Below are 19,490 nucleotides of genomic sequence, written 5' to 3' on the forward strand. Positions count from 1 at the left end.
GCAGCGAAGATTTGAGTATATGGGCATTCCTTCCTATGGTCAGGACAGAACCATCCCTGTCCACTGGGGATCTACCTTATGTTCTCTACGAAGAACTGACAGTATGAACATTAGGACACTATTTTAATTATTTTTAATTTATTGGTAATTTAATATGAATTAATTTATATGTGATTGTTATTTATAATTTTGTGCTAGTCCTGGGCCTTGAACTCACGGTCTGGGCACTGTCATTGGGCTTTCTCAAGGCTAGAGTGCTACACTTGAGCCACAGCACCATTTCTGGCTTTTCTTCTATGTATGTGGTACTGAGGCATCAAATCCTGGGCTTCGTGCATGCTGGGCAAGCACTGTACCATTAGACTAAACTCCCTGCCCTATTTATAATTTTTATAAAGTGCCATTTGAATCTTAATTGTCAAGGCTTTGAAATGACAATTTAAGAGTCTAGGCAGTTTAACTAGCCAAGGTTTCAGAACCAGAATCATTTTTTGGAATGTGTAAGTTTACCTCAATAAATTGCTAATTTATACACATTTTTAAAAGAAATGTTTCTGTTGTGCTTTTTATAATTACACTCTTTAAACAAAAGGTCACGTTTCATGGTAACAGCCATCAGCACTGTAAGGCTGTATCGGTGAAGTAACACAATGGTTCAGAATGACCAAAAAAGGGGAAATCCTTTCTTGGAGCTTTCACAATTTACTCACAAAGGAATAGTGTCACATATAAAATCTTGACAAGATAAATGTATATATGCAAAAAATGGTAGTAGGAAACTTGAGGAGAGAAGGTTAGGTGGAGTTAAGATAAATGGGAGGAGAAAGATTGAAGGAGCAAAACTTCAAAATCACCAATATAAACACCTAGAGAGTTCGACTTGTATGCTACCTGCATTGCATCCATCAACTCAGTCAAACTTTTCTAGGTGTAGGAATCCCAGATTCAGGATTTCTCATTTGTTTTGTTGGTTGGTTGGTTGGTTTATTTTGCACCAGTTCTGGGCCTTGAATTCAGGGCCTTTGTGCTGATTCTGAACTTTCTTACTCAAGGTTAGCACACTACCACTTGAGCTACAGCTCCATTTCTGGATTTGTGTTGGTTATTTAACTGGAAATAAGAGTTTCACAGATTGCCTACACAAGCTGGCTTTGAACCGCCATCTTCAGATCTCAGCCTCCTGAGTAGCTAAGATTATAGGCATGAGCCATCAGTACCCAGTTTCCTACTCCTATGTTTCATAACCACACAAGGAATGGAAAGATGAGTAGAAAATCCCAAAACTACTTAAAATATGGCAATATTCAAATGTCCAAAAGTTTTGCCTCCCTTCTCAAACACTGCACATACCTGAGTGTCTACCGTGCATATATCTTCCCTGCTACCAAGGGGATTCTACCCATCTTTGTAGTCTAAATTCATACATGAGAACCTAAAGAGGTCCCAGTGAATATTAAGTGAGGGAGCATACTTAAATAACCACTAACATAAGACATTTCAGTGCTTGGGGGCAAAGAGCATTAAGGGAAATCACACCCATGTATCATCATCTTAAGGGATAATAGAATTTGAAATCTAAGGACTTCCAGAGAAAGTGATAAAAAATCCAAGCAGGTATTTCCTTTCACACTGGACATATTCTTTGTCAATCCTCTCTCCTACCTCACCAGGAGTAGTGGCAAGAGAAGAAACTGCCACAACTTAATGCAGACCCTCTGTGCATTTCAACAAAACACTGGGAAACTAGTAGAGATTTCCCTCTTTTTAACCCCAACAATGTAAAAGTTCTCTTTGTAATAAAGCCTTTCCCCTTGCTAACCACCTTAGACTACTTCTAGGTCATGAATTCTGTTGTGGATGGGAAAGTCCACAAAGGCCCAGAACTGGAGGAAACACGCAAGCAAAGAGCCACATAGTCTGACTGCTAGAGACCATGCAGTAAGCTCTAGCTAATTAGGGTCAATACAAGAACTACTAGCCGTTTACGAAAACATCCACGCTCTAACAAAATATGTTGAGTGCAGAGTCAAGGAATGCTTATAATGAAGAGGCAAACAAAGTAGACATAGTCCCTTCCACACATGTGAGCTACACTGTAGCAATGGGAAAAAAAAGACTATCATCAGAGAATATAGTGTGATGACATGTACAAAAGAGAAATGTGAGGTACTCAGGAATCTATCCTGGGGATGGGGGTCCACTAAAGACAGGGGTACATAACTAAACTTGCATTGAGGCAGTTAGGAAGGTTTTCTGGAGGCACAAATGTTTGGGCTGAACTATAATAAACACATGGACATTTAGCAGACCAAGATAGTCAGAAAGAGCATTACAGGCAGAGGGAATAGCACGTACAAAGGTCAGAGTTGGCAAAAAGGATATCATGAGCAAGATACTGAAAATTACATTATACTCAGTGCCTGAAGAGCTACAAGGATAGTGTGTAAGATGGGTTTAAAAGGGAGGCTGGGACCAAGCCAACAACTGTGTTAAAAACTAAATTCAATAATTTCTATTGATCAAACGCAGGGTAAGTAGTGGGATGGAGTATATACGAGTTTTATGTTTTTACATAATTACTCAAACTTCAATATGGAGAGTTAGTGGCATAGCTACTGAGAGAAGATGTTGGAGAGCTGGGTGTGGTGGCTCACACCTGTAATCCTAGCTACTCAGGAGGCTGAGATGTGAGGATTCCAGTTCAAAGCCAGCCTGGGCACTACAGTTCATGAGACACTTATCTCCAATTAACTACTAGAAAACTGGAAATGGAGCTGTGACTCAAAGGGTAGGGCGGTAGCCTTAAGCTGACGAGCTCAGTGACAGTGCTCAGGCCCAGACTACAAGCTCTACACTGACAAAAAAAAAAAAAAGAAAAAGAAAATTGGAGGAAATTTCCAGAGGCCATAAAACAAAATATAAATTGTAGCTCACAAACAAAGGTGGTGAGCAAAAACCAGAAAAAGTAAGTATGATAGGGAATGAATCTTTTTATTTTCCTGTTGGTCATGGTGCTTGAACTCTGGGCCAGGGCACTGTTCCTGAACAATTTAGCTTAAGGCTACTGCTCTACCACTTGAGCCACAACACCACTACTGTCTTTTCTGGTGTTAACTGAAGATAAGAGTCTCATGGAATTTCATACCCAGGCTGGCTTTGAACTGGGATTTTCAGAACTCAGCCTCTTGAGTAGCTAGGATTACAGGCATGAGCCACAGGTTAAAAAAGGCTTCTTAAACACCAGTGCCTGGTTTCCTATAGAACATGTCAGGAGTTTGGATTTTATCCTTTTCATCCTATAAATCCTAGCCATGAGCATAATTATATGCTCACTAACTCACCAATTTGGAGTATAGTCTTGGATATTGCCAATAGAGTGGCTGCTTTTCACCAAGGAAATGTCAGAAGAATGATGGGACTTTACTTCCACTTGCCTAAAATTATCTTACCCATATTTCTAAGTGTAGACTGCAAAGATGGGTAGAATCCCCTTGGTAGCTGGGAAGAAATAGCCAGAGCAGGAAAACTCACGAGACGCTTATCTTTTTTTTTGCCAGTCCTGGGCTAGAGCTCAGGGCCTGAGCACTGTCCTTGGACTTTCTCAAGGCTAGAGCTCTACCACTTGAGCCTCAAGACCACTTCCAGCTTTTTTCTATGTATGTGGTACTTTTTTCTATGTATGTATGCGGGTCTTCATGCATGCTAGGCAAACACTTTACACTAGACCAAACTCTTGGCCCCGAGACGCTTATCTTTAATTAACCGCCAGAAATGAAGTTATGGCTCAAGTAGTGAAGAGCAAAAGCAACAGCAACAATAACAACAACAAAAGCTCCCAGACAATGCCCAGGCTTTGTGTTCAAGCCCAGGAACCCATATCAAACAAACAAACAAAAAGAAAATTTTAAAACATACCCATTCCAGAAAGTCTGTTCAATTGGTATGTTTCATACAATCTTCCTTCCTTCCTTTCTTTCTTTTTTTTTTTTTTTTTTTGTCGGCTGTGGGACTTGAACTGTGGGCCAAGTCCTTGTCCCTGACTGCTTCAGCTCTTACCACCTTACCTATTGAGCTACAGTATGATTGACTCGGAAATTTACATTGAAATGAAAGATATTTGAATGAAAACAACTGCATGCAACATTTTGGGAACCACGCTTATTTAGATTCAAGAAAGCCTCTTCTGAGTATCTATACCCAAGTACCAAAGTCCACCCGATGAGCGTCTTCAGTGTCCACTTTACCTCTCACCAAACTAAGTTCTGCCTGTGTCACTCCAGGCATCAAGCAAGCAGTTGTTCTCCAACTCATGCATTTTAGTTTGATTTCACTAATCTTTAAGCCCTGGTTATTCGAAAATACCTAAAATTTACTTAAAATAATAACATCTATTGTATTTTATGGTGGGGAGAATGTATAGGAGGGTTTTGGTTACATTCGTTAGGTAATGGGTATATTATTTCTCAAACCTTGATACCTATTCTCAGGTTTTTGTCCCCCTTTCTCTCTCTTGACCCCCTCCCAATCATCTTGTTTCTCTCTAAAAAAACAAATAAATGTATGTATAATATACCACTTAACAAAGTCAGATACAGTAACCACATGAGATTAACCAAAATAACACACAGACACAAAGACACACACACACACACACACACACACACACACACACACACATATTTTGTTGTTGTTGTTGTTTTTGTTTTTTGGCCAGTCCTGGGCTTCCAGCCAGGGCTACAGCACTATACTTGATTTTGTTTTTTGTTTTTGTTTTTTTGCTTTTCCTCAAGGCTAGCTTTCTACAACTTGAGCCACAGCACCACTTCTGGCTTTTTTCTAAGAAATGGTATCAAGGAATTGAACCTAGGTCTTCATACATACTAGGAAAGCACTCTACCACTAGGCCAATCTTCCAGCCCTACTATATATATATATGTTTATATATATATATATATATAAACATATTTTCAGGATAATGTATAGGGTGGTTACAGTTACATTCGTCAGGTAGTAGGTACATTACTTCTCACACATTGATAACCCTTCTCATGGTTTTGTCCCCATTTCCATCCACCCTCACCCTCTCAAACATCTTGTTTTCCCCCTTCCCTTCATTTCAAATAAACAAATAAACCTACATACAATATACAAGGTAACAAAGTCAGATACAGTAACAACATGAGATCAAGCATAAGGGCAACAAAAAGAGAAGAGAAATAATATGGTATATTAAGATACCTATCACAAAAGATAAAGCTATTGTTTCCATATCCTAGAGTTCCTTTCATTTAGTCTTATCCTGTATGACATTATGTATCTAGGTTTTGAGATACTCTAATCCTCTGCTAGGAGAGTCCTACAGGTGTACTAATTATTACAAATGAGGGAAACCATGGAGCCTATGTTCCTTTGGGTCTGGCTTACTTCACTTACTTCACTTAATATGATTTTTCCAAGCCTTTCCATTTCCTTACAAATGGAGTGATGTCATTCCTTTCCATGGCAGCATAGTATTCCATTGTATATAAGTACCACATCTTCTTGATCCATTCACCTACTGAGGGGCATCTGGGTTGGTTCCATATCTTTCTATGTAAATAAGGTTGCAAACATCGTTGTGCTAGTGGCTTTAGTATGTCCTCGTTTCTGAACATTTGAGAAAATGCCAAGGGATGGGATTGCTGGGTCATAGGAGAACTCTGTAGTGTTTTGAGAAACTGCCATACTGCTTTCCATAGTTTTACCATGAGTTTGCACTTCCACCAACAGTGTAGAAGTGATCCTTCCTGGCCACATCCCTGCCAGCATCTTTTGTTATTAGATTTCTTGATCAGGGCCATTCTAACCGGAGTGAGGAGGAATTTCAAAGTTGTGTTGATTTGCATTTGTTTCATGGCCAGAGATGTTGAGCATTTCTTCATGTATCTATAGGCCATTCTTATTTCCTCTTCAATGAAGTCTCTCTTAAAGCCTTTAGCCTACCTTTTAATGAGATGCTAGTTTCTTTGAAGATTTGTTTTGGAAAGATTCAATGTTTTTTAGCTGTAGATATACTTTAGATATGAGGCCTTTTTCTTTTCTTTTTTCTTTTTTTTTTTTTTTTTTTGTGCCAGTCCTGGAGCCCAAACTCAGAGCCTGAGCAATGCCCTTGGGCTCTCTCAAGGCCAGAGCTCTACCACTTGAGCCACAACTCCATTTCCAACTTTTTCTATATATGTGGTACAAAGCACTCTACCACTAGACCAAACTCTTGGCTTATGAGGCCCTTTTATGTTTTATGGCTAGGGCAGTTCTTCTCCCACAAAATGGGCTTTCTATTTAGCTCAAGGCTACCACCCTACCCTTGCAGAAAGCCCCTCTTTCCATTTTCTAAAAGTTAATTGGAGACAACAGTATTAGGTTCTTTTGTGCCTGGGCTGGCTTTGAACCTGATCCTCAGATTTCAGCTGCCTGGGTAGCTAGGATTACAGTTGTGGGCCACTGTGCCTAGCACCATGTAGTCTTTATTATCATTGGTACATATCTTTTCTAAAATCTCCAAATAATATTTTTATAGAAAATAATTTCCACATTGAACTGATTTTGCCTTTGAAGTAAATCTTTATTTCCTTGGGATCACTGATCTATTAATAGATATTTACCAACTTATTTGGGTGTGGAAGAAGGTGAAGAAAAGGCTCTGATTTTCATTATTTGCCAATTTTTATGGTGTATATATATTCTCTCTTTCTCTCTCTCTCTCTCTCTCTCTCTCTCTCTCTCTCTCTCTCTCTCTCTCTCTCCCTCTCTCTCACTCTCTTCCCTCTCCCTCTCTCCTTCTCCCTCTCTCCCTCTCCCTCTCCCTCTTCATCTTTCCCTCTCTCTCTCCCATTCCTAGGGCCTGAACTCAGGGCATAGGCACTGTCCTTGACACTTTTTGCTCTGCCGCTTGAACCTCAGCCTCACTTCCTGCTTTTTCTGAGTATATGGTAAGAAGGAAGTGAACCCAGGGATTTGTGCATGCTACGTGAGGACTCTACCAGTAGGCTATGCTCCCAGACCCTATAGTGTATATATTCTCAGGTTGTCTATTTCAAGTAACTATCAGTAGTCACTAATTGCTGAATTTGGAAGACATAGAGAGAAACATCATATATTTATATCTATATATACAATAATATATCTATATAGATGGATATACATATCTATATGCCTATATCTACAGATCTAGATAGATCTAGATATATGATATAGAGATGCATATATATGGATGTAGGTATAGAGACACATATAGATATGGATATAGCTATCTGGTCCCTACAACCTAAATCAGTCAAGTCAGGCATGCCCCTGTCTGAGCTCCATCAGTTCTTATTTTGAAATGATTGTAACCACCTCCCTGACTCCAGTGACTGGGCTCTGCATCCTCCTTGCTTAAATGAAAAGATTTCATCACATCACTCCTTGATCTAACCATCTTCCTTGGCTCTCTATTCCCTTCTCTTCCACCTACCCAAACACCAGCTGGTCCTACCAAACAAGTGCTGTTAACTAGGTTTAACAAATGAAAACAGTACAACCACTTAAACTTGCATTTCACACAAACAAGGAATACATAATAAGTATAAATATTCAAAGATTTTAAGCTGGGCTCCATGGCTCTTACCTATAATCCTAGCTACTCACGAGGCTGAGATCTGAAGATCCCAGTTCAAAGATAATCTGGACACTTAAGTCCATGAGACTCTTTTCTCTAATTAACCACCAGAAAACCAGAAATGGCGCTGTGGCTCAAGAGGTAGGGCAGTAGCCTTGAGCTAAAGTGCTCAGGGACAATGCCCAGGCCCAAAAATTAAGTCCCACAATTGACAAAAAAAAAAAGACAGATTTTAGATACATTAATACTAAAGTTATTTATGTGTGTTTGAAATTTTACTAGTCAACTGGCATTTATCCAGGAACCCTAATTCATCCATGTTTTTTTCTTTCCCTGAACACCAAAAAGTATCTTTATTATTCTTAGACATTACAAATATCTTATATAAATCATTAAACCCCTCAACACTTAAATAATAGTAATAGCTACCTCTATAGAATAAATTTTAAATGAATTAATGTGTGGAAAGCACCTAGCCTAGCAGCAAATACCTGATTCCCCATACCAAAACCCAAATAATCAAAAAACTTCAGAAAGAAACACACTATTAGGATTATACAACCCAAAGGCCAGGCAGGATGTTTTCCTAGAACTTCATCCGGTATGTGCAAACCATCCTAAGTTGATATCTATGAGTTACTTATTGATTTATTTATTTTCACAGAGGGGTTATAGTTACTTAAGTCAGGTAATTAGTACATTTTTTTGAACAGGGTCACCCCTATCCCTCATTTTCTCCCAGTTTCCCACCCCAGCGATTCTTGCCCCCAAGTTGTAAAATTCATTTCCAACATAGTATCTAGTGAGTACCACTATTGAATTTGCTCACCCTTTTTGCCACAGTTTCTGTGATTCCCCTTTCCCTTATGAAATCAGATAAAAATTATATAAAGGACAGAGCGTTCAGAAATTTAAAAACCAAAACAGTGACAATAGCTAATAAAAAGGAAAGAAAGAAAGAAAAAAATAACTGCACACAGTACAATAAAAAAAACCCTCTCATTTCCATTTGTTGGTGTTCATTTGATAAGCATCATTTTATATGGTCAGATGCACACAGCTCTTGAGCCATTGTGATCCTCTCCTAAGAATACCCTCCTTTGTTCTCACTGTGCAAATGCCTAGAGTGCTGGTTACTTCATCATTTGCAAGTGTGATTATTTGTCTTTTACTATCCACTGGATTAACTTGTGGGTTTATAGACATGTTCTAGTGATTACAAATGAGGGACTCTATACAGACTATGTTTCTTTGAGTCTGGCTTACTTTGCTTAATATAATTCTTTTCCAGGTTTTTCCAATTCCTTACAAATGTGGCAATGCCATAGTTCCTAATGGAAGCATCAAAATCTATTTTCTTTAGAAAGGACTTTAATATTTTTCAGTAAATTTTAGTATTTTACAGGATCATATTTCATTGCTATTATTTCATGGTTTTTCTTCTGGAACATCATAGAAGTATTACCTGCAGAATTTGTAAAAAAAAAAATAACAAGGACTGAACTGAGTCTTATTCATGAGTCCAATACAGAACAATTAACTCAATCTTCAGAGTGGCATATGATTGTTTTTATAAGTGATCTAGGGGGTGAATTCAAGGGAAATAATCAGTGGTAGCTGATCTCACCACTTTAGAGTCATCAGAAGTCCTAACCCTCTCTCACATCCATTTACTTTCCCTGACCATTATCAAGGGCTGTTATCAAGGGTTTGCTATTTGTTTTATGGTAGCTCTTACTTCATTCTCTTTCTTCTGGAGATGTAGTTTCTCTTGTGCAAGCAACACTATCACAGTAGATGAGTAGTCCCTGGAGGAGACACACCTAGAGTAAAAATATCTGCACTATAAATTCTTTTCTCACTTTTTGTTTGTGAAAGAGGATTCAATAAAGAATTTCAGGATACTGGGGGCAATTAGCCACAGGAGATGAGATACCCAGGATCTCTATACCCTACCACCAATGAAGAGCGATGAGCTGCTGATGCCCACTCTGAACTTCAACCAATTCCAGGGCAGGTATGAAAGAAAACTTCAGTTCAAACACTTCATAATGTCAAACCATCAGCTCAACTTATGAATTTAGAAATTAGGTAGTCTGTAAACTAGTAAATTAGCTCTTAGGAAATGTGATGCTTTTTTTTTTTTTTTTGCCAGTCCTGGGGCTTGAACTCAGGGACTAAGCATTGTCTTTGGGCTTTTTCTTCAAGGCTAGCACTCTGCCAGTTGAGCAACAGCACCATTTCTGACTTTTTCCATGTAAGTGGTACCAAGGAATCAAATCTGGGTGTTCACGCATGCTAGGTAAGCACTGTACAATTAGGCCAAACTCCCAGCCCTGGAAATGAGATTCTTTGAATGCATTCTTTCCAAATGTCTTTAAAATGAAGACTGTGTGGGGCCAGGAGTTTGGCATAGTGGTAAAAGTGCTTCCCTAGCATTCGCGAAGACTGAAGTTCGATTCCTTGGTACCACATACATAGAAAACCTGGAAGTGGTGCTATGGCTCAAGTGGCAGAATGCTAGCCTTGAGTAAAACCCAAGGCGGTTCTCAGGCCTTGAGTTCAACCCCAAGACTAGAAAAAAAAAATGAAAAAAGAAGAATATGCATGTGCAGGAAACTTCTATAAACAGTTCCCTTATGTTTTTTCTTGAATTCTGAGTTATCCATGTAATTGCTAGCCCTACTTTGCCCATAGGGGTGCCTAGAATATTTTTACACAAAAAGAAAAAAGTTATCAAGCATTCTGCAGATTAGGGACACAGTATTTTTCACATACACATGCACACACAAAGATATACATGCACATAAATGGAAAATTCATACCATAAGACCAATTATTATAGGTGAGTTATTATATTACTTTTTAAATTTCGCTTTTCCCTCTGTATTTTCTGATTTCAACATTAAATAAATACCACTTCTGTAATTCTTCTTAAGCTAAAAATATTTAATATGAATATTCGCATTGTTTCTACTTGTACAGCAACTAAGGAAGCTATTATCACATTGCATTAACATGTCTCAATGAAAATGTCGTGGCTTCTCCTAAATCACGTTAGTCATTTGTGTGAAGACAGCAAGATCTTAAGTGAGTCAAAGTGGACAGTACCCCATTTACCCAATACAAAAGTAATTGCGCTTTCAGTGGGGAGTAAGAAGACAGCATCAAACTTTTAGTCTGTCAACTAGTTCTCAACTTTAGGAATACATACTGCTATAGTTCCACTGTGAGTAGATATGGATTAATAAGTAAAGATACTGAGAATCCATGTAGTCATAGAGCATCAACAGAATGTTGGAGGTAAGAAGGAATTTCAGGAGCATCTCTCTAATGGAACGCTCAGATTAGAGAATACCTTGCCCCATATTCTCCACTTAGTCATCATCTTGGTACTCATTTCTGCCAACAGTTGCACTCATAAAACCTACAAAACTGAGGATTTGGCAATGCAGTAAAAAGAAAGACAAATTCAGGGAAATCCATTCAGCCAAGAGTTTTTTGCTGGCAATATATAACCACAATTTCCTTCTGACATGCATATACGACACATATAACAAAATTAAATAGCCTAAAGAAATTAAATATGATTCTATGGCCTGTTTACCTTGGCCTGATTTCTTGTAACATTTGAAACTACTTCAGTGAACCCAATTTCAGAAATCTAAAAACTATAACAACAAAACCATTACCTCAGAAGTGCAGTCTTAAACATGTTCAAAGCATTTCATGGGAAATGTTTTATTGCGCAAACTAGTGAGACCTTCCCTACTTTCATGAATTCATCTTACAAGAACACAAGGAGACTTTTTTTACATGAACTAAAGACACACACTTATAGCAACTAGCTAGGAAAAAGGGCAGTGAAAGATGAAATACATCCGTAGACCGACAAGCAGAATCCCCTTGTCTTGCCATCACATCTGATATTTTCAAATGTGATCTTAGTACCTTAATTTGAGGGAAAGAGTTGGGGAAGGGGGGAAGGTTAGCTAATGCTTTGCATGTGTTCTTTCTGTATGACTCGGAACTCAAAGAAATAAGATCTTTGGAGAAATCAGATATGGTTCAAATAACTATCTGGATTAGACTAACTGATTGTTCTAAGCTGAAGTTTCCTACTTACAAAGCAGAATCAGCAGTTGCCTATAAAGAAAACTTGACCCTACTGATGGGAAAGAGTGAAGCCCAAAAGCTCATCCTGAGGGATCTCCCTTGCCCTGGGCAATATCTTAACTCTTAACAAACTTGAAGCAGCCAAGTTTATCAACATCTTAAAACCAGATACCCTCTTCCCAACAGTTCCAAAGTTCAGATGAAAGGGTATAGAAGATCCTAAGGCAGAAAAAGTCTGTGTTGTTGATTCAGGAGAGGCATATTCCCTTGAGATACCCAAGAGTTTCCACTTGAGCAGGAGAAGGTAACTCAACATGCAAAGAAACTATGTGAGTGTAGAATAGGTGAGACCCAGAGGAATAAATACCCCTTCCCTGGGCTTAGAGGAGCCAGGTATAGCCCAGTTGTACCTTCTCCTTAGAAAAACATAGGACAGACCACGAAGTCACCAAAAACTAGAGTGGGATTATCAGAGCCAGGCCTCTAGGCAGGGCCACTATTGGATTAGGCTGGTGCCAATCAAGAGCTTTAATCACTTACTCTCCTGCCCTCCAGCATCAGCCTGATATTTCCAAATAGACACAACATATGGCACCAATAATCTCTCATCAGGTAATCCCAATACCTTCCCCAAATCATATTTCCCAGAGCCTTCAGCCTGACATTTACTCTCTGGGGCTCTATCCCAGAAGTTAAGTCAACCACTATTTGTGAGTATTTCCTTGCCTTAGGACAAGTGAAAACAAAATTCGAACAGCAGCTACAGTTCCCTAGAACCCAGTGACTTCCCTTTCCTCCTTAGGATGCTCCTGTTAAATTGCAGATCCACCCATCTCTAACCCTCAGAATACAGAACATAGTTTAAGAGATGTAGACAGCATTTCTGTAGCCAATGGAGATTCCCTTCTTGCCTCAAATGCATTCACGAATCCTCTGAACTGGATTCTACTACACTGTAGGAAAGCAGATAGGAGCAAGGGACACAGTCAGATCTTGTATATGATGGTAAAGGGGGCAAAAGACATTTCTCATTTGTCCTTCTCTTAGTCTCAGCTTGCAGTCATTCCAAACCAGCAATGGGTCAATCGGCAACTAAAGCATTAGTTAATGAATGCTGATGATCTGGTGGCCTTTCCTGGTCACTAATACAGGCTAACATGTGGAAGAGATTTAGGAACAGGGTATAGCTAAGAAAATTCTGGACCTTCATCCCAGCTTTGCCATGAACTTCCAGCTACTCTAAAAAAAAAAAAGAAATCTTTAAAAAAATAAACGACTATTTCCCCAACAGGAAATGTATTGAGATGAAATGAAAGAAAGATAAGCTATCATGGTAGAATCATGACATTGCTTTAATGCTTTGCAAGAAGGAAGTGTCCATTTTTCCTACAAGGAATGCTTGCCCAAGGCATTGATCCCAACAAAAATTCATGCTGCTAGTATACAGAGACAGAAAGAGTACTCTTGCATTCTTACAATCTGACTTTTGCTGGTTGCCCCAAGCACAAGACCTGCATTGTCAGCCACTTCACCACCCCTTTGTTCAGGAGCCACTTTCAGGAACTTAAATAATGATGATGACCAAGCTCAGAAAAAACACTCAGCAGAAAGCCTTGAGAAAGGTGTAGGACCAAGAACTACTAGCTAATTGTCTAAAACAAGGGACCTGGTTGAGGATCATTATCTTCTCAAAAAGAGAGACTTTTTTTTTTCATTTTGGTGTTTTACTCTGTGCCTTAAAGAATTTTGAACGGAACAGAACTTCTCTAGCATTTTTTAAAAATTGATTGGCACAGTAGCCTATCACCTTCACAGCAATAGGACATTATATGATAAAGTAGTTATGCTCAAATAGGTTCTAGAGGAAGAAGTTCCTGTCACCAAGTGGCTCAAAAGTTTCTTACCTATTTCCAGGATGCCTGTGCCCCAGGGAGTTTTTTTTTTTAACACTAAACCTCACCCAATCTTTACAGTAGCCCAGTAAAGGAAGAAATGTTATTGCTTTGGTTTATAGATAAATAAACAATGGTATAAATTCTTCCTGTAACTCATCCAACTTCAGATAAGTGTGGCTTGGGCTTTTGACCCAAGCTGTGAAACTAAAGAGCCTGTACAGATACATTCCAAAGAAAGAAGCATCTAGAGTATTGAAAATTACAGAGTGGGTCTATCTGCTTATAATAATGTAAATACACACATGAGTGCTTGTAAGATGAGGAGACTAGGTCAGACTAGGTCATCAGAATTCTAGACACTTCCTCTGGGAGAATAACCCAGAAATGGAGGGGGCCTTATTTTGCCCTGGATATCTGGTATTTGGTTCATAAATTTTATCATGGACACATGCCTCCTATTTTTTTACATGCTCCTTAGGAAAGGTAAATCTGAGCAATGTTTTGTGGCTTAATTTAGTTCACATATTAATTTCAATTAAGGTAAATATTCAAAAGATTTTGTGTGTAAGATGTTTAAGAGACAAACTCTAAAAGTCAAACCATTAGCCATCCTACCTATTTTCATTTTCAAACTAAAAATCTCCATAAAGCTAGGACTGCTATCTTCATTTGGACAAATAGGGAAAGAATGGGTGGCTTCTCTTTTTTCCACATGCAGATCCTGGCATGTTATACATTTAAAAAAGCAAAAATTTGTTTGCTATTCCTGGAGGTTGAACCCAGAGCCTGGTTATGTCCCTGAACTTTTGCTCTAAAGGTTGGCACTCCTCTTGAACCACAGTTCCACTTCTGCTTTCTTGGTGCTTAATTGGAGATGAGTCTCACAGACTTTGCTGCCTGGGCTTGGCTATGACCTACAATCTTCATATCAATGGTTCCTGAATAGCTAGAAAGCTTTACAAATTTGAGGAGTCAAACCCGGGTCTTCGTGCATGCTAGGTAAGCACTCTACCATAGGGCCAAACTCCTGGAGCCTGATGCATATTTGTTTATTTTTTAATACACTAAGAAAGGTCATAGTTGGGAAATCCTGAAGAGAAGATCTCTGCAAAACAGAGGAGATGGTTGTGATACTAAGGTTGTGTCTTGTAAATAATGTTTTTGGTGTCATATAAGGGGCCTAGTTTCAACTTCAATGCTATCTGGAGACTGGTAGGTCTACTATCCACAGACCATATGCAGGGGACCAAGAAATTCTGCAAGAGAAGTCATCCTAAAAGAAAATTCTTTCAAGCTCAATGTGGTAAGGAAGGCTTCACATTAGTGGGGAAAGCATGACTCTGAGCCTAGATTCAAATACAATCTTGCAGCAAAAAGAACCAATCAATGCAAGCCCTAAAGATACCATAACGTCTCCCTTTGACATCCTCATCAAAGAAGTATGTTGTGTTCCCCATTTCTGCCAGAAGCCACATGAGCTTTAGAAACTGAGGGTGCTAGCAAGCTGGGCCATTGCAAATATTGCAGGTACACTGGGGAGCCAATTGAAACAGATGCCACAAATGATAGGGAAGAAGGAAGGAAGGAAGGAAGGAAGGAAGGAAGGAAGGAAGGAAGGAAGGAAGGAAGGAAGGAAGGAAGGAAGGAAGAAAGAGGACTCCATAAGCAGGGACAGGACAGACAGCATGGAACAACCCTGTGGCACAGAGATATAAGCCCTCACCAGGTGGATCCCCAAGAATCCACCAGAGAGATAGCAACACTTTGAAGTGGGTAGAAGTGGTGAGAAAGCTGGCATGTGCACTGGGGCCAAAAAGGAGTCATTTATACATGAACAACACACTCTCCCAAGACTTCTAAAGAGTAACTGTGTAAATTTGGGGTGGTAAAGCCATTTTGCAGTAACTGTTTATGGTGAAAGTCAGGAAATAAGAGTTCTGAGATGACTGGCACAGTTACCTTCTGTATAATCCCAGGTTAAGTGTCCATGATGCTATCTGAAGAAACTGTTATAGGAACATCTTAGATTTTTTTTCACAAGTAGAATACTAAATCATAGCCACTTTGTTGTCCTCCTTAACATTGTAAATGTTTACAGCTCTACTTTCGTTTTCCCCCCAAATCTTGCTAAAGTGCTATGTCTCAAACAAACAACACAATAAAACAAACAATGTAAAAAAGGAATGTTTCTGCTTCTTAGGCTAACCTTAAGCCATGCTTTTCCCCCAAAATTGTGATTCCTTCAATACCAAACAAAGTCACATGCACCATCATCGTAATTAGCCTTCCAATCAGCCCCACCCAATCTGGCCCCACCACACCCCCAATAAAGATTTTTATCAAATGTGGGATTTTCCCTGAGTCTCAAAAACTGAGTCTCAACTCCCAATAAATAGGAGACTGGGGATGTCAGAGTCTCATTCTGCTCTTGAGCACACCAGGAATCAAAGAGACTTCCATCTGACCTCCAGGACCAACTATGAAGTTCCTCTCCACTAGTAAGTGAAGGGAATCCCTCGCCCTCTGGTGGGACTACTGAGTGCCTGTGGAGGGAGGAGTAAGGGCTGATGGCTGGCCAGCAGCCAGGGGCAGGCTCCCAGCTGTGCTGTCAGCTCACTTACTGCTTTCCCTTTCCTCCTTACAGGCACCTTCCGTCCACTTGCCTTTGTGGGGCTGCTCCTGGTGGCAGCTTCTGCCTTCCCCACCTCAGGAGTATCCACAGAAGGACACGCCTCTGTACAACAAGCTGAAGACCGGATGTCATTTGCCCTCATGAAAATCAAGGAATTGAAAAGGGAGGTGGGTAGGCCTGGTGGTAGGGAAGTAGGGCATTCATTCATCTCCTTGCCACTGCATGTGGACAGAGGCTCCTGACAAAATCTGTACTTTTGGAGGCACCTTGAACTTCATGACAAAAAGTAGACTAGATTTTGTTCTACATTTCTTATCTGCTTGAGTCCCAGGAGGTTCATTTTGGAAAACATACAGCATGGGGCTGAAATACATATTTTTACTTGGCATGTACCAGGTCAATCTCAGGGCTCTCTTTTGCCATATCCATCAACCTTCATTTTGTCCTTTGAACTTTCTAAAGCTTAGAAAAGCGCCACTGTAAAAGAATGTTCTGCCTCTCAGGCTAGTTCTCATAAGTTTATCTTATACAAGCTCAGTGATCAGAAGTCTCTAGGGTCATTTCAGTCAAGATGCCACTTCAGGGCCCACCAAGGTACCATCAGTATTTCAGAACCATCTTTCACTTCCAGATCTCCAAGTGATTTGGCTGGGTTTTTGTGGGGATTTTTGGTAATCTGTTACTTTTGTACTGGTACTAGAGCCTCTTGTGTTCTCATTCTTCAAATCTGTCTCCTAAATAGCTATGGTTACAGGTGTGTGTCACAAGTGGGCACCTGGATTTTGGCTGCATTTGACAAAAAAAGATGGGAGATAATAATGGAAACTCAAACTGAAGCTCTGGTTTTGCTGAAACATCTTTGTAATCTTGGCAAATATGACCTGCATTTTACCAATTTATCAAAAATATTATGGAATTATCACACAGGCCATTTTAATCAGAACATCCTATGGCTAAATTGTTTTGCCCCAAATTATCAACATTGCTGCCACTTATTAAGTACCTACATTGTACCAGGCACTTCATTTTAATGTTACAACTAATCCTCACAACAAAAACAGGAGGTACTGGATGCCTTCCAATTTGGTAGGAAGGTAACTGGGACTCAGGATACATAATATGCCTAAAGCCATAGACAATCTGGGATTGAGCCCAATTGTGCCTAATTCCACTAGAAATTGCTAATTACTAGAAAGGCTAATACAAAGTGACTTCCTTTTTCTGCTGTGGTTGAACATGAATTGGGCCCTCTTTTTTGTTTCAAGTATGATTTTTTGATAAACAATTCTGGTATTTTTTACAGATATGTAATAATGAGGTAGCATGTGTCCAAAGTGAATATGCCATTTCAGAAAAGAGGCTGAATGTTCCAAAGATAACACCAGAAGATGGATGCTTCGAAACTAGATTTAAGGAGGTATGAGCTCGTCGCATTTATTCTCAGCTATTCCCTAAATTGCTCTTTTTGCAAGTACTTTCTACAGGTAGACCTAGTCTGGTAACAAAGAATGGCACAGAGTGCTAGCTTTGAGTAAACCCAAGGACAGTGCTCAGGCTCTGAGTTCAAGCACCATGACTACCAAAAAGTTTCTCTTTGAACAGGTGCCCCTCCTTCCTGTTGGGATTTTTCAAAACATTTTGCCATCCTGGACTTCAGCTCTGGGCCTGGGCATTGTTCCTGAGCTTTTCACCTCCAGGCTACTACCATACACCTCAAACCACAGCACCACTTCTGGTTTTCTGGTGGTTATCTGAAGATGAGTCTCACAAACTACGGTGCCCAGGCTGGGTTGGAACCGTGGTCCTCAGATATCATTCTCCTGAGAAGCTAGGATTTTCAGGCATGAGCCACTATGCCCACATGTCAAGATTTTTTAAAGGGACAGACAGGTCACTCTGTCCAATGTTCTAAAACAAAATGCCTAAACCACTCAAGGAAGTCAGAGGGAGAAGATGCTGAATTTTAAGGCCTCAACCTCATTCTGTCTTCTAGAAATAACCAACAATCCCTTGTTTTTCCTTCTAGGATACCTGCCTACTGAAAATCATCTCTGGGCTTCTGCAATTCCAGATCCACCTAAGGTACATCCGGGACAAGTTTCAGGGTAATGATGGCCAGAAAGTTGAAGATGTGATAAACAGTACCGAGAATGTGGTGGAACTCCTGAAACAAGAGGTGAGAATCCAAGAAAGGATGAAGGGAAGAGAGGAACACCTGACAGTTCAGGGGTATCACATCGGCATGAGAAGGCCCTCAATATTTTGCCACATGTTCTGATTTTTCCAAAGCGCTCCCTGTGATGCCAATGCTAAACTGCTCCAGGACCACAATAACAGGTTACCATCACCACACCACTGGGCTTAATGATGTTTCTAGTCCTTTTAACACTATCAGATCTGTGGACTCTCAATGGATGCTAGATGGGATAGTTGAGAAAAAAAACTGGAGAAAAGTACAATATTTCGAACTCATTAGGTCTGTAGCTATTAAATAATTACGTGACACATACTATTTTGGATAACACAGAGGAAGACAAATTAAGATAGGGGTGGTGCCCTCTGGATGCTTACCATATCATGGAGGCAAAAGTGCAAAAGAATATAGTTCAGTTGCTATGAAAGGGTCATCTCAGGACTCTGAGTCAAAAGCACTTGCCCTGATTTGGAGGAGTCAGAGTAGTCTCTTTAACCTAAATTGGAATGATTTGCTATAGTCCAGTACATATCTCCCCTGAAAATTTCATATTTAAACAACCTTTTTTGCTTTCTTTTCCCTTCAGACAAATCAAGATGAAATAATCTGGCCTAGCACAACTGCCAATGCTGAGCTGTTGGACAAGCTGCAGTCACAGAAAGAATGGCGGAAAGGCATAGTGATTCACTTCATCCTGCGCAGCCTTGAGGATTTCTTGCAGCACAGTGTGAGAGCTATTCGTTACCTGTGAAAAACAGCAGCGAAGATTTGAGTATATGGGCATTCCTTCCTGTGGTCAGGACAGAACCATCCCTGTCCACTGGGGATCTACCTTATGTTCTCTACGAAGAACTGACAGTATGAACATTAGGACACTATTTTAATTATTTTTAATTTATTGGTGATTTAATATGAATTAATTTATATGTGATTGTTATTTATAATTTTGTGCTAGTCCTGGGCCTCGAACTCAGGGTCTCGGCACTGTCCTTGGGCTTTCTCCAGGCTAGAGTGCTA

General features: G+C 39.7%; 1 protein-coding gene across 1 annotated transcript; it reads left to right on the forward strand.

Annotated features, from left to right (window-relative positions):
- The first annotated feature begins 19 nt into the window (after nt 1-19).
- Nucleotides 20-19,224, forward strand: LOC150063065 (interleukin-6-like). Its single transcript, XM_090332212.1, has 5 exons — nt 20-101; nt 16,292-16,446; nt 17,583-17,696; nt 18,306-18,455; nt 19,060-19,224. The coding sequence occupies exons 1-5, from the start codon at nt 20-22 to the stop codon at nt 19,222-19,224; spliced, it is 666 nt and encodes a 221-aa protein (XP_090188338.1).
- The last annotated feature ends 266 nt before the right edge of the window (nt 19,225-19,490 follow it).

This window comes from Megascapheus bottae, chromosome 5 (genome assembly GCF_031878675.1).
Source record: "Megascapheus bottae isolate mThoBot1 chromosome 5, mThoBot2.hap1, whole genome shotgun sequence".
NCBI classification, from domain to species: domain Eukaryota; kingdom Metazoa; phylum Chordata; class Mammalia; order Rodentia; family Geomyidae; genus Megascapheus; species Megascapheus bottae.

Bases quoted from the DNA above. Each gene is read 5' to 3' on its own strand.
- LOC150063065 (XM_090332212.1), top strand. From the start codon at position 20: ATGGGCATTCCTTCCTATGGTCAGGACAGAACCATCCCTGTCCACTGG. The intron at 17,697-18,305 runs GTATGAGCTCGT...TTTTCCTTCTAG, and splicing joins TCGAAACTAGATTTAAGGAG to GATACCTGCCTACTGAAAAT. The intron at 18,456-19,059 runs GTGAGAATCCAA...TTTTCCCTTCAG, and splicing joins TGGAACTCCTGAAACAAGAG to ACAAATCAAGATGAAATAAT.